Source organism: Lagopus leucura, unplaced genomic scaffold, assembly GCF_019238085.1.
Source record: "Lagopus leucura isolate 7727_CA_CO unplaced genomic scaffold, USGS_WTPT01 Super-Scaffold_100157, whole genome shotgun sequence".
NCBI classification, from domain to species: Eukaryota; Metazoa; Chordata; class Aves; order Galliformes; family Phasianidae; genus Lagopus; species Lagopus leucura.
Genome location: NW_024962334.1, coordinates 388631 through 401777, shown reverse-complemented (window position 1 = coordinate 401777; position 13147 = coordinate 388631). Strand labels below are relative to the sequence as shown.

The 13147-nt window shown below is 42.1% G+C and overlaps 1 protein-coding gene across 6 annotated transcripts in view; it reads left to right on the top strand.

Moving 5' to 3' along the window:
* Positions 1 to 13147, top strand: part of VOPP1 (VOPP1 WW domain binding protein) — a 64803-nt gene that overhangs the window by 47309 nt on the left and 4347 nt on the right. For 4 of the 6 annotated variants that reach the window (XM_042888619.1, XM_042888621.1, XM_042888620.1 and 1 more), the window contains 2 exons: positions 10000 to 10039; positions 12320 to 12456. In XM_042888619.1, the coding sequence (XP_042744553.1) occupies positions 10000 to 10039; positions 12320 to 12456 (177 nt within the window). Of the gene's footprint in view, positions 1 to 9999; positions 10078 to 12319; positions 12457 to 13147 lie in introns of all 6 variants that reach the window. The other 2 variants (XM_042888617.1, XM_042888618.1) reach the window with 1 other exon arrangement.

Genomic DNA, 13147 nt, shown 5'->3' with positions numbered 1-13147 from the left:
GTGAAGCTTCTCTAGTCCAATGGTCTTGTATGTTTATGTAAGTAACCTGTGACATGATCCTCATCATTGCCCAGGTGGAACAGGTTGCCCAAGCTGGCAATTCATCACCTCCAACACTACCTGTAACCACAGAGACATAGGAGATGTTGCTAGTGAGTTGAAAAAGGCATTAAATACTTCAGCCTTATCTGCTTCTGCTGTCACTAAATCACTCAGCAACAACAGAGGGTCTGTGTTTCCTTTCAGCTTTTTCTTCCACTGCTCGTGTAGGTGTGGAAGCTCTTCTTGCTGCACTTTGGTGTCCCTTGCAGTTATCAGTCATAGGGGACATTTGGCTTTCTTAAAGCTATCAGTATTTGTGCATGTGATGTTTTCTAAACTCCTTTGTAGCCTGTTTCCTTTGTAGCCCCTGTTCTACCTCCTGAGCACTGAGTCTTTACACTGGAGCTAACCAAGTCTGTGTGAGTATGTTTTGGAGGGTTACTGGTGGGCTTCGACATGAAAGATCTTCAAAAAGAAACAAGGAACCTTTATTTGGAAAAAAATGCTATAATTGATGGGAAGGACAGATGCAGCATAGAGGTGTGTCGTCTTGTAACCTCTTCTAGTTCTTATCTGACACAGGACCTGAATTAATGCTAAAAACATGGGCAGACGGAGGTGCAGTATTTTTAGGCTTAAATGATTCTGCCATAGAAAATAGCTTACTGCATACAGCAGACAACTGGAAATATACACAGTTATGTTAAATACTGTTTAATTTTCCTTTTGGAAGTAGTATAAGAACTTTAATATAAATCTTAAACAAAAAGTGTTTTGAACATGAAGAACAGGGAGGTGATTGTCCCCCTCTGCTCAGCTCCTGTGAGGCCCCATCTGCAGCGCTGCGTCCAGGCCTGGGGCCCCCAGCACAGGAAGGACGTGGAGCTCTGGGAGCGGGGCCAGAGGAGGCACTGAGATGAGCAGAGGGCTGGAGCAGCTCTGCTGTGAGGAAAGGTTGAGGGAACTGGGCTTGTTCAGCTTGGAGAAGAGAAGGCTGCGGGGAGACCTCATGGTGGCCTTCAGTGCTTGGAGGGAGCGGATAAATAGGAGGGTGTTAATAAATAGAACGGCTGTTTGTGAGGGTGGATGGTGATGGGACAAGGGGAATGGTTTTAAAGTGAGACAGGGGAGGTTTAGGTTGGATATGAGGAGGAAGTTTTTCACCCAGAGGGTGGTGAGGCACTGGAACAGGTTGCCCAAGGAGGCTGTGGATGCCCCATCCCTGCAGGCATTCAAGGCCAGGCTGGATGTGGCTCTGGGCAGCCTGGGCTGCTGATTGGCGACCTGCACACAGCAGGGGGTTGAACAGGATGAGCACTGTGCTCCTTTGCAACCCAGGCCATTCTATGATTCTATGATTGTTTGATTCTATGAATCTTAGCAAGCATCTGCAGTGTTCAGGAGCAGCCAATTCTTTTTGTTATTTTGGAGAATGCAGATTGTATTGTTTTTGCTGTGGCTTTTGAAATAAATCTATTGTGCATTTCCACTGATTTCTCTTCCTTTGCTGATTAATTTTTATTGCATTTGTTACACGGTCATATTCATTTGGGTTTAGAAGTCCTCTTTGGTTGCTTGCCAGTCTATAACAATATTTTTATATATAAAATATATTTGTCAAGAATCTGAAAAATGTTCCAGATTACAGTAGAATAGATGTCCTCCCTCATTGTTGCTCCAAGTGCTCAGGAAACAGCTCTTTTGTCAAAAGTATACAGGAGAACAGAGAAAACACCACAGTTTAGATATGGGGATGTTGCATTGTGGGAGTTAATTTCTGTGCTCCACATCCTGCTATGTTTACTGCTTTTAATTAAGTAAGCTTTTCTGATGATACACTCTGCTTTCCAATTGCAATTACAGTTGCAATAAAATGTCAGCAGGTGCGCTGTTAGGGCAGTAAGCCAGTTGTTGATTTATTCTTCCATTTGACTTGAAACCAGCATGGGAAGGAAGAAGGGACCACCTCTGCAGTTTTGTATGATTCCAGACACCTTGAATGGCTGGCAGAGTATGGAAACAGAGACCTGGATTTGGGCCAGGGTTATCATGTAGGAGTGAACATTTAGAGAAAGGACTTGTTTGCTTGTGTACATTCAACTCCAGAGTGAAAGTACGTGGCTTATGTACTGAGAGAAGACAGTAATTATCAGGCCATCTGTATATAAAGGCAATAAAGCCCCACCACCTTTATTCATTCCTGTGTAGTTTTAAGCAGGTACAAAACATCACAGCTAGCTTCATTAGATCTGTGCCTTGCAGGAGTGTGTTCCTCACTTGAAATAAAGGGCTAGGATCCCTCAATGTTGATGGATCTGTTGATGTTGCAGTCATGAACATCATAATCACCCAGCTTCTGGATGCCTTGCCACACAGCTGAATTTTCTCTGATGTCTGTAGTCTGTGCAGCCCGGGGACAGTCAGACTACCAAACTGGGAACCAACTCGCCTTAATAAGAATGGCTCTTGACAAAGGGAAAGGAGTTTTGTATCTCAGCTTTCACAGGCTGTCAAGCAGGTGACTTGCCCTGCTTAAGCTCTGATCTCTCAGAAGTGGGGGCTGAGCAGATGTAGGCAGTTTATTGTGAAGGAGGGAAAGGGAAAGGTCTCTTTTTGATATGCTTATCTAGGAGATGAGTACACTGAAACCAAGTTCTCCTCTGCTCACGGTGGAGCAGGAAATGCAGTCCTACTCCGCCTTACCTCCACAGTTGTGACTTACCATGAGTGAGCCTCAGCTTTTCCAGACATAGCCATTTGCCTTGAAATATTCATCACAGCACGAACTTTTCCATGCTCCAGTTAAGAATCCTGGTGCAAGGTAATTTCTTCTGTCTTCCTATTAGTGGGATGGGAAGGCTTATAGGTGGTTTGAGCTCCAGTGAACTGCATCAAGGATCACTCAACCCTGAAGTCACCTTGATGCTTCTAAGCCTTTCTGCACAGGGAGACCTTGAATGAAAAGTGTGAAAGACTTGATGTACCTAACTAGAACAGATGAGTGCCCTACTACTTGTCATTAGTACCCATGTACTTTTCTGTATTTGGTCCTGTGGTGGCCTCATGGAGAAAAAGATTTTCTATACATAAGCATATTAAAGTTAGGCAGATAGCAAATTCTTGCATGCCCCCTGCCTGCTACCAGCAGGCTGCTTACAGTTTCCAAAAGCAGATAAGGAGTTAGATGCAGTAGGGATGCTTGACCATTGGGAGCACTTTGAGATACAAAGAACTAATGTTGTGTTTAATAGGGGGCTAGATTAATCAGAAGTCCATATTCCTCCAGGTATGAGGAATTTACACTTTCTTCTCCAGAAAAGTAAGAACTGATACAGTCATGATACAGTTTATCTATGTCTTCCTTTTTCTAGAGCCTTAAATCAGGCTGTTTCTCTGCTTTCTTCTGCTAAAGAGAGGCCTGCAGCCCATGTTATAAAAAGAAAAAAAGGCCATTTGAGGAGTTGTATATCAGTAGATAAAGCCCAAAACCACAGGAGGAACAGAGAAAATTTCAGGTTGGAACAACAGGAGACTTGCTACCTTTGCAGAGTGGCTTTCCACTTTGGGTCTGAGAAGAGTGAGTTGAGGATACAGTAAGCCACAGGGTAGAAGGTTTGTGGGATGGCTGGTGTGATAGGAACAGCCGAGAAATACTGCTCATTCGATCAGACAAGGTTTTACCATATTGTTCTGAGTTCCTGCATAAATACAGTGTTTATAAGCCCTTCACCTAAAGAATGAGAAATAATCCATTTTACAGCTGTTGTATTTTTTGTATTTGTATCAAAGGCAGGGGTCAAGTATCTTGTCTTGTTGTTAAAATTTTGTGTCAAAATCAAGTCTGAGCGAATAACCAGTTCTGTCTCTGTTTCCAATCTGTGGAGAAAAAAAAAAAAATTACCGAAAAGCCCCTTTCCTCCTTTTGGCCTTCTAGCCTTACATTGCCTGAAGTAATTAAAAGCAGGGTGATTTACGATGTACCTGACTAACTGTGCCTCTGCTGGTTACCAGGAGCAGCATTTTACTCTCAAGTATCAGGTGTTCTACCAAGGTCACAACTGCATTAATCTATGAAGCAGTATATATTTATGTAATTTATATATTTATGTAATTATAAGCCAAAATCAGACCCATATTTTACAAGGGACTGTTCTTGCATGCGCTCAGAAATTAGCTTTGCTATGTATAAGAAAAGAAGAGAAACATAGGAGCGACTCATCCAAGCAAAACCAATGGCTGTCAGAGAGATAACCAGACTGTTGCTCTTAGGTAGTGAGCCAGTGATTTTCAATCTACTTCAATTTCTGGGGCCCAAAATTTCATCAGGAGAGGTGCATACCTTTGCATAGCAAACGTAAGTAGTTGCAGTAGGTTTTCTTCTGTGATTTTCTGCGGTCTCCTTGAAATTGATTCTCTAAAAATTAGCCACCCACATTAAGATGAGCATTTAAAAGATCTCTCCTAGTCCAAGGTATCTTGTCTGTGGTGTATATGTGCGTAAGCATGCTCAACATGGATGCCTTAGGGTGCTGAGCACCTGAAAGTGCGGGTAGCCATGATAGGGTTGTGTCCTTCCTGGAAATGAGGCCACATAAGCAGACATTGCAGAGACATGACCACCTCTAAGACTGAGGCTGGAAAGCAGATGTTGCCCATCACTTCGCTCCACCAGCCAGAGACATTGCATGTGCTGTAGTTCCTTAAGCATTTGAATGAATATCAATGGAGGGATGTGGCATTTGTGTTGTAACATCTTGATTTTTCTCAGTTCAGCATTACTGTATCCTGGCTGAGTTTCAAGACAGGCAGCTGAGTTTCAAGCAGACAAAAACAAAACAAAATGTATTTGTTCCTTGAACAAGCAAATGTATGCAGATTTCAGCTGTCCACCTCGATCTGTTAACAGTATCAGACTCAGTGGCTTTGTGGGCTCAGCCTTCAGTCTTCTTGCAGGTGGTCCAGTCTCAGCAGTTCATCCTTTCCACTTGTGGTCTCCTTCTGGTGTTTGCTTATACCAGTGTTATGAGGCTTTCTTAGCTTCTTCTGATGCTACTAGCCATTTCCCCCAAATCTTTCATTTCTTAGTTTCAGTCTGTTGCTACACAATCCATTGTGTAAACTTAATTCTTGGTACCAGCAAGGGGTCATAAATGAAGTAGCAATCATTTAACTTATCACTGGCATACAGTCTTGTTTGGAATTACAGTCAGGCTCGTGTATAGGACGCTAGTTAGAACCCACGCAATGTACTGCATATAAAGGACTTTTGGTTGTTGTGGAGGTTTTGTGATTTTCTTTCCTGCTCACTTCCTCTGTCCCTGCATTCTGAGCCAGCTTTCTGCCCCTACATGTAGATTAATAATTTGTGTTTTGTTTTACTTTTCCAAAAGACATTGCTGGTCAGACATTTCAGTGTTAAATTAGGTTTTGGCATGTATGACACCAACAGTCTAGAGAGGAAAACCAAGAATAGTGCAGCATGCATTTCAAAGGAATTATTTTTATGGGGAACATGCTGTCAGAACCACTGTGACCATACAGTGCACTGCAGACTGTAATCCTTTCTTACCTTTTTAACTTCTCTGGTTTTCAGCAAGTGCCAATCAGGGAATTGTTTTTAGATGCAGTTCTTTCCTGCAGCAACTCTGCTGGGAAAGAACTTGTTCATCTGTGTAGGAGCGGGTATAAATGGAAAAGAAATTCTGGACCATTTCACTGAGTGGTTGTCATCTGAAGAACACATGTAAGTACAGGGCTTGTTTTAGGGGCTTAGGCCATACCTTCACATGAAAATTCATGCTTTGAAAAGAAAAGCATTTGGCTTTGTGGTTTAAGTGCAAATCCATACAAAAAGATTGTTGCTGTGATCTGTTGGAGTGAAACTTTGATTCCTGACACAGCAGATCTTTGATGTGCTGGCAATACCAGTAATTAGAGATGGAAATGCATTAATTTCACTCTTCTGAATTATGAATGAAGAAATGTACCTTCTAGCTCATCAACTACTGGCAGGGCCATTTTAAAAAGAGAGAATGTATGCTTTCCAAGTTTCAGGTTAGCACAGCAACTAGTGCCTCATCCTACATAATGGATTAAATGTTGATCAGTGAGACAAGCATTGCCCTTGGGAAAGGAAGATGTCATAGATGTCATCATTTATATGTGAAAGAGGGAAACTGGCTTTAGCATAGTCTTCTGTAGGAGAGGAGCACAGGCCAGACCAGATTGATTCTAAAGCTCGTTCTTCAGGAACACAGTTCTGTTGTAACTTGCACGTTCAATTTAGGGAAGACAAAACCCAAAATACACAGCTGACAAGCAGCTCTTTTTTCTTTTTTCTTTTTTCTTTTTTCTTTTTTTAGATGAAACTGCCTGAAAGTTTTAATCCCATATGTGAGGCAGACAGATGTTCCAGGGGGCTGAGTAGGGGGCTGTCGAGATTGCTGGGTGGAAGACACACCAGCACTGTGCAACACCAGCTCTTCTCCATTAGGAAGAGCCAATGCTCAAAGATAATAATTTTAAAAATATGCCTGTCAGTTCAATAAATATAGATGTGTCTGCTTCGTTCTTCTGGGCTAGGGTCTTAATTCCTCTGGGATTTGCTGTCTGGTAGCAAGATAGAACATCAAGAGATTGATCATGCTTAAGTATGTATGTTGCTCTATTAATAAGCTGATTTTATTATCTTCTTTTGCCTGCAAATAATAATGTCCTTTATAGGTAAGTTAATTTTGTTGTAATTTAGGATCAGTGTTGGTAGAGTCTGTGTTGTTTTTTTCGTGGCACACTGAATCAAGAACAGAAGAAAAGCAGAGCTCTCAAGCAGTACCAGAACAGCAGTTACCAGCAAATGGCCATTTGTTCTTCAGTCTGCTTGGGCAGCCAGCACCCTGGGATCGTGATATCACACTTGATTCCAGACTCCTACATACAAGTTTTCTTACCCAAGGCGGAAAAAAATTAAGCGTTTGTTTGATTTTATGGGTAAAAAGTGTTAGTTTTACTTGTGTCAGATTTCAAAGGGATTTCCCTCAAGTCATGATGATGGTTTAACTTCAGAGATTGACCCAGGAGGTGCAGTTTTCAGACTTGGCTCAGTCACCGTGCAAAGCTTATTGGCTACAGTAAGATGGAGTTTCTCTAAACATAGCTGCAGGGAGAGACTGTTCAATTTTCTTATCTCATTTTCAGCCATTTGAAAGTGCTGTCATCTTTGTAGGAGACAGAACTTCTTGATGGTCTGCTTGTTTGCCATTCAGTGGTCTTAGGAGCTTCATAAACATTCAGCAGTGGAGACTTTATGTGACTTTATGAGACTTATTGAGACTTTAAAAATGATGCTGACTTGTAACCTAGATACCTTAGAGTTAAAAAAAAGAAAAAAGTAAACAGTGAATTCAGGTGCTCTGCTGAATCGTACAGAGAAAAAAAATATATTATTATTTTTTTTTTCTTTAATTTTGGTTATTGGAATGACCATAGTTACAGATTTTAAAATAGCCTTTTCCCATCCCTTCTTGCTCTAGAGAAAACAGATGGAAAGTAAGCAAGGTAAGGATCAGGGAGGAATGTGTGTAGTCAGTCTTGAGAGACTGGTTGGAGACTAATAAAGCCAGGTTCTTGAGGCTTGGTCTGGGAAATTATACTGGGGCTTTCAAGTTACACAGTGCAGCATCCACTTGCTCCCTGTCCCAGTTGCGTGCACCCTGCACATGGAGGCACAGCTACAGAATCTTCAGATCCTTCTGTTTTCTGGCCTCAGTTGCCTCAAGAAAGGTTGCAAGAAGGTACTCCCCTGGTGATGCAGGGAAACTCGCTCCCTGTCTCTCACAAATCTGAGCACAAATTGCTCTTTCAAAATGCATAGCAACAAGAATTGGTGAGAAGTGTTTTTATTTACTAGCACACTTGGCCCACAGAATAGACCTCCAGCTCCTTCCTGCCGGATTTACAGCCTCCTATTTCCTTTCTGCTTTTCTGACGCATGCTGCATCAGCATGGCAATTTGGTGGGCAGCCTGGTCTTGTTAATGTATTTAAGACTGGTCTTGAAAGCTCCTCTTGGGTTGATCCACTTAGGGGGAAGTGTGGAGCAGTGCTTAATTTCTTGGCTCTGATAAGACCCAAGGTTAATGCTGACTTGCTAAGTCTTGCTGGTAGTTCTGTGATATTTCAGCCGCCGTTAGGATCAAGGCAAGCTTTAAAGAAGAGATGTTGGAGACTGGAGAGTTCAGATTCAGGAAAGTGGGTATTTTCTCTTCTGGCTTTGGCAGCTAGTTGTGCTCAGTTCCCAAACAGTGTGTCTGAGTACACAAGCAGACCTTGGCGGGCCGATCAGAGTATCAGATCCTTAGGCTTATTACAAGAAATCCTGTCTTCTTGTCACTGGAAGAGTGCACACTTCTTTCCCTTGCAAAATGGTGATTGTGTGTTCATAGTGCATCTTCTCCTGCCCCCACTGCAGGCTGAAGCCTGTGTAACTTCATGAATATTGTGAGTGGAGGCACATTAATTGAGCACGCAAACATGTAATTATCCATACAATTAGCCAATTGATTTCTTCTTTTTTCAGCTTTGCTTACAAATATGGGAGCACAATTATTTAGTTATCTGAACTTATCTGAAGCCAGAAACTTAATTAACATACAAAACATACAGAAGTAAACGCTGTTAAAAAGATAGATCTACTTGTGGTACCCACCTCTTTCCTTTTGGTGTGTGATTCGCTAAATCTGAATATTTTCACCTAAGACTGTCATATGGTTTCTGCCTCACCTCTGTCCTTTATACTGCTGCATATGTGGCATGTTTCCTTGTAGAAATGGCACTCTCTGTAGAAATTGTTCAGAGGTTGCAATTAACCCATGTGCTGGCTTTGGTTGGGAAGAAGCTGTACCTTGTGCTTGCTATCAGATCAGTGCTACAATGTTTTTAAACCTGTTCCATTCCCATGAAATGGGGAATGCCTACTAGCCTTGTAGGAAAGCCTACTGAAGTAATGGGGTTGCTGACAGTTGCTGTGTGCTGCAACTTCTGGAAAGTAACAATGGCCTTTAAAATTGTCTGTAATGGTGCACTTGAAGTTTTACTGCACTTGGAGTTTTCTGTGCTGGGAAGCTGCCTCTTTGTGGAGAATGAGGGATCTGGCAGTTTTTACCTTGCAACTCTTGTCTTTTGCAGTGAACAAAACCCAAAATTGTTCATGCTTGATGTCTGCAGCACTTGTCCTTGTAGTTTGTCCTGTTACGTGTCATTAAATGCTAAATTCAGTTGTTTTGAGTTGGCTTTAAAAGAAGCATGTGGAAAGGCAGTTTCAATAACAGGCAGTTTCAGTAAGGTATGAAGCTTCTGAATTGTGACCATAGTTGTCTACATGTGAATCCCGACCTTCATCCAGCTGGCCAAACATAGTTTGCTGCTACTCAGTTCAGTTTGACCTTGTTCCCAGTGGTAGCTCCGAGATCTGACACAGGTTGACAGACTCAGCAAGTGAGTGTATGAGAATAGAGACGTGAGGAGCACGGTACAGGTTTAAGTGCAAAGTGATAGCTGAGTCTGATTCTTTCTTGTTCTGCAACTTCCTAGACCAGCAGCAGCTCTGGGGACATCGTCAGGGTGCAGTTTGTGTGTGTCAGAGTAGATCAGGCTGGGGCTGGCTCCTTCACAGCCCGAAATAGACAGCGGTGCCTGACATAGGAAGAGTGCAGCTGTGCTCTGTGCCAGCAGGCAGAAGCTGCAGATTTTGCCTCCTAGGCTCAGGGTAGGGTTGTAAATAAAGCCTCTGGGGCTGGGCTAGCAGCATCTGTATTGTAGACTGCTGTGCAAGTTTAGGCTCTGTAGTGTCAATTTAAAACAACTGAATTTGCTGGAAATGTTGAGTTTATATTCCCTTCCCTACTCTGATGCTGTTTATTCTACTGTGAACAACAACCACCTTCTCTCTATTCCTGTGCAGATGTCGCTCCTATGAGGACTGCTGTGGTTCAAGATGCTGTGTAAGAGCCCTCTCTATCCAGCGACTATGGTATTTTTGGTAGGCCGCAACTAAATTCCGAATTGTAATGTTTCCAGTGTCCTGTTCTTGTCTTACTTGTAGGATCAGAATCAGGGTATCGCCAGCCCTAGTGATGTAAAGTAAAAAAGATACAAGTGTGCAGTAATGTGCACGCATAAATGAAAGGGCTCCTTTTTTTCAGTTATAATCAGTTATAACATGATTTTGTAATACCTTAAGCAGTAAAAAAAATTTTTCTGATGAGTAGAGGAAACACTGGAAAAGGAGGATACTTGTTTCAGGTTGGCTGTTCGCATTTCTGCATCCCGTTGGTCTACACAGCCAGTGGTCTCACATTTATCCTTACACCCATCCCAGCTACTTCCAGATGGCAGCATTTGTCCATTTTTGTTGGGCACTAAATTTAAATTTTTTTTAAAGAAGATTGCATAAGGAGAGTTGTACATTCATACAGGGTTTAAGACAGTCTCCGTGCTTCATGTCTTGAACATGTCATGACAGTTCTCTGTATTGAGGCTTCAGTTAAAATGAGAATGTCACTGGAGGTGACAAGGGAGAAGAAGGCAGAAAAGTTTAAGCTTGTGAAACCAGCAGCTCAGTAATGTGGATAAACCTTAAACGAATAACTTCTATATGCATAACAAAAAAATAAGGTAAATTCTTTTAGAGAGGAACTTTTTAAAGCGCTTGAATAAAACCTTCCCATTACAGTAGAGACGAAGCAAAAGATCTCCTAGAAAACCTGATTTTAGGCATTTTTTTTATGTAGAATTTGAAGACTGCTTTAAAAAAATCCTTAAAAATTGAAATGAGTAACCACTGAAAAACAGGAGCCTTATATAATATAGCGATCTCCCAAAGCTGGCAGTGGGATTTCAGAGTACAACACTTATGGATATAACTGAGGAGTTCTGTATCTGCATCCATAGAGTAAAATTGTGAATTTGCTTTCCTATTCAGAACAAATCCTTTGCAGGAACACTGCCAAAAAGAAATGTATTAATTTTGGCTCAGGGAAATAGTTCCTCATTCTGCTCTTGTGTCCACTGCAGAAAGAAGAACAAAATTTGATCTTGCTATAAAATGTATCTTAGTGTTGTTCAGTGCCATGGCTCCTCTCAGGCACCTGGGAGTGCTCTGGAGGAGATAAGCATGGTGTGTAGGCTTGCCTCTGGCCAACTTAAGGAGGAAAAAAGAATAATAAAATCCATTTCTTGCATCCAATCCTTCCAAAAGTGCACAGTTATCATAGCCTCCCTAGCTTCAAGGCCACAGTCACTATGATGTCTGATAAGTACTCAGATTCAGAAAAAGTCTGTTCAAAGACGAAGATCTCCTGATGCAGGGCATCTGAGCTGGGCAATCATCAGGAGGGGTTAGTCAGGTTGGAAAAGAAGCAGACAAGAACAGAAGCAAAATGATGGCCTTTTCCTTAAAAATATATATCTTGGCTAGGAAGTACAAAGCAAAATATGACATGGCTGTGATTCTGTCATTTTCACTGTTGAATGCTTCTGCTTGAGCTTAATTTTGACTCCATGGGAGTCAAAATTACAGTTTTACTCATTTAAGAGCATAGAATCATAGAATCCTTAGAGTTGGAAGGGACTCTTAAAGGTAATCTAATCCTGCTCCCCTGCAGTGAACAGAGACATCTACAACTGGATCAGGCCGCTCAGAGCATCTTCCAGCCTGGCCTTGGATGTCTCCAGGGATGGGGCATTCACCACATCTCTGGGCAGCCTGTTTCAGTGCCACACTTACACCTAAGTCTAACGCACTCTTCTTTTATGGGCAGAATTAGCATTCCTCTTTGTACAGCCAGTCCCCCTAAAATCTACTGACTAGCTTAGGTGCTCTAAGAGCTAGACTTGGGTCTAGGGTATGCAGCTTGAAACTGTATGGGCCTAGCATTTCAGTTTCACAATCCAGTGTCATAAGTCAGATAAGAATCTGAACTTTCCAAAAGTTCAAGGCACTTCAGTTTCGGATTTGTGTTTTATATGCCAGTAAATATTCAACAATAATACAAATCACAAGAAATGTCCACAGTATGTACATAAGCAACTCAAGTTATAGCTATCTCAAATGACATAGACAACCCATCCAACCTTAATGATTCTGTGATTCTGTGATTTAAGAAACCCTGATAAAAGTCATAGATTATTGGCTGATAGATGGTACTCTGTTGTTGAACAGTCTCAGTTTGAGAGCTCCCTGAATGCAGGTGGGTTTTGATCTCCTTCTTCTCCTTGCCTAGGTTCCTTTTGATGATGGGAGTTTTGTTCTGTTGTGGAGCTGGCTTCTTTATCCGAAGACGGATGTACCCTCCTCCACTTGTAGAAGAACCTACTTTTAATGTGTCTTACACCAGACAACCAGTCAACACTGCATCAGGTCAGAAAACGTTCATCAAACAAATTTCACTTATTTCTTACATTTGCCAAGGTATTGAAAAAGCATGTTTTTGGGGGGAGAGTGTTTGTATTTGAGAACTGGGGGATTTTGAATAGGAATTGCCCTGCACTGACCTACTCAGTCACCTCCTGTGATGAGTGAAGTTCTGCCTTCCAAATGGTACCGTACAGCAGCAGTGCACAACAGTATGTATGAGACCCAGAATAGCAGGACTTCTGTTGTGGTTCCTAGTATCTTCACAGTAGTGTCCCTGTAAATGGAAGGAGGATAGTGAATCGCTGCCCAGGGAGGTTGTGGATGCCCAGTCCTTGGACGTGTTTAAGGCCAGGTTGGACGGGGTCCTGGGCAACCTGATCTGAATGTGTATGTTTGGTGGCCCTGCTAGGCAGGGGGGTTGGAACTACATGATCCTTGGGGTCCCTTCCAACCCGGGTGATTCTGTGATTCTGTGATCTGTGATTCTGTGAATGCTCACTTTGCAGTGTAGATGAAATGATGAATACCCAAAATCAAAGTGATATCTCCTCCATGTGAGGAATTTGGAAAAAAGAGCTCTAAGTATCATTAAATATAGTTGGTGAAATTTGACAGAGGGGAAGGAAAGCCAAACACTGTTCTTCCATTTGTCTTCCGTATTCTGTGCTGTTTTTTCTGAGATATAGTTGCCCTT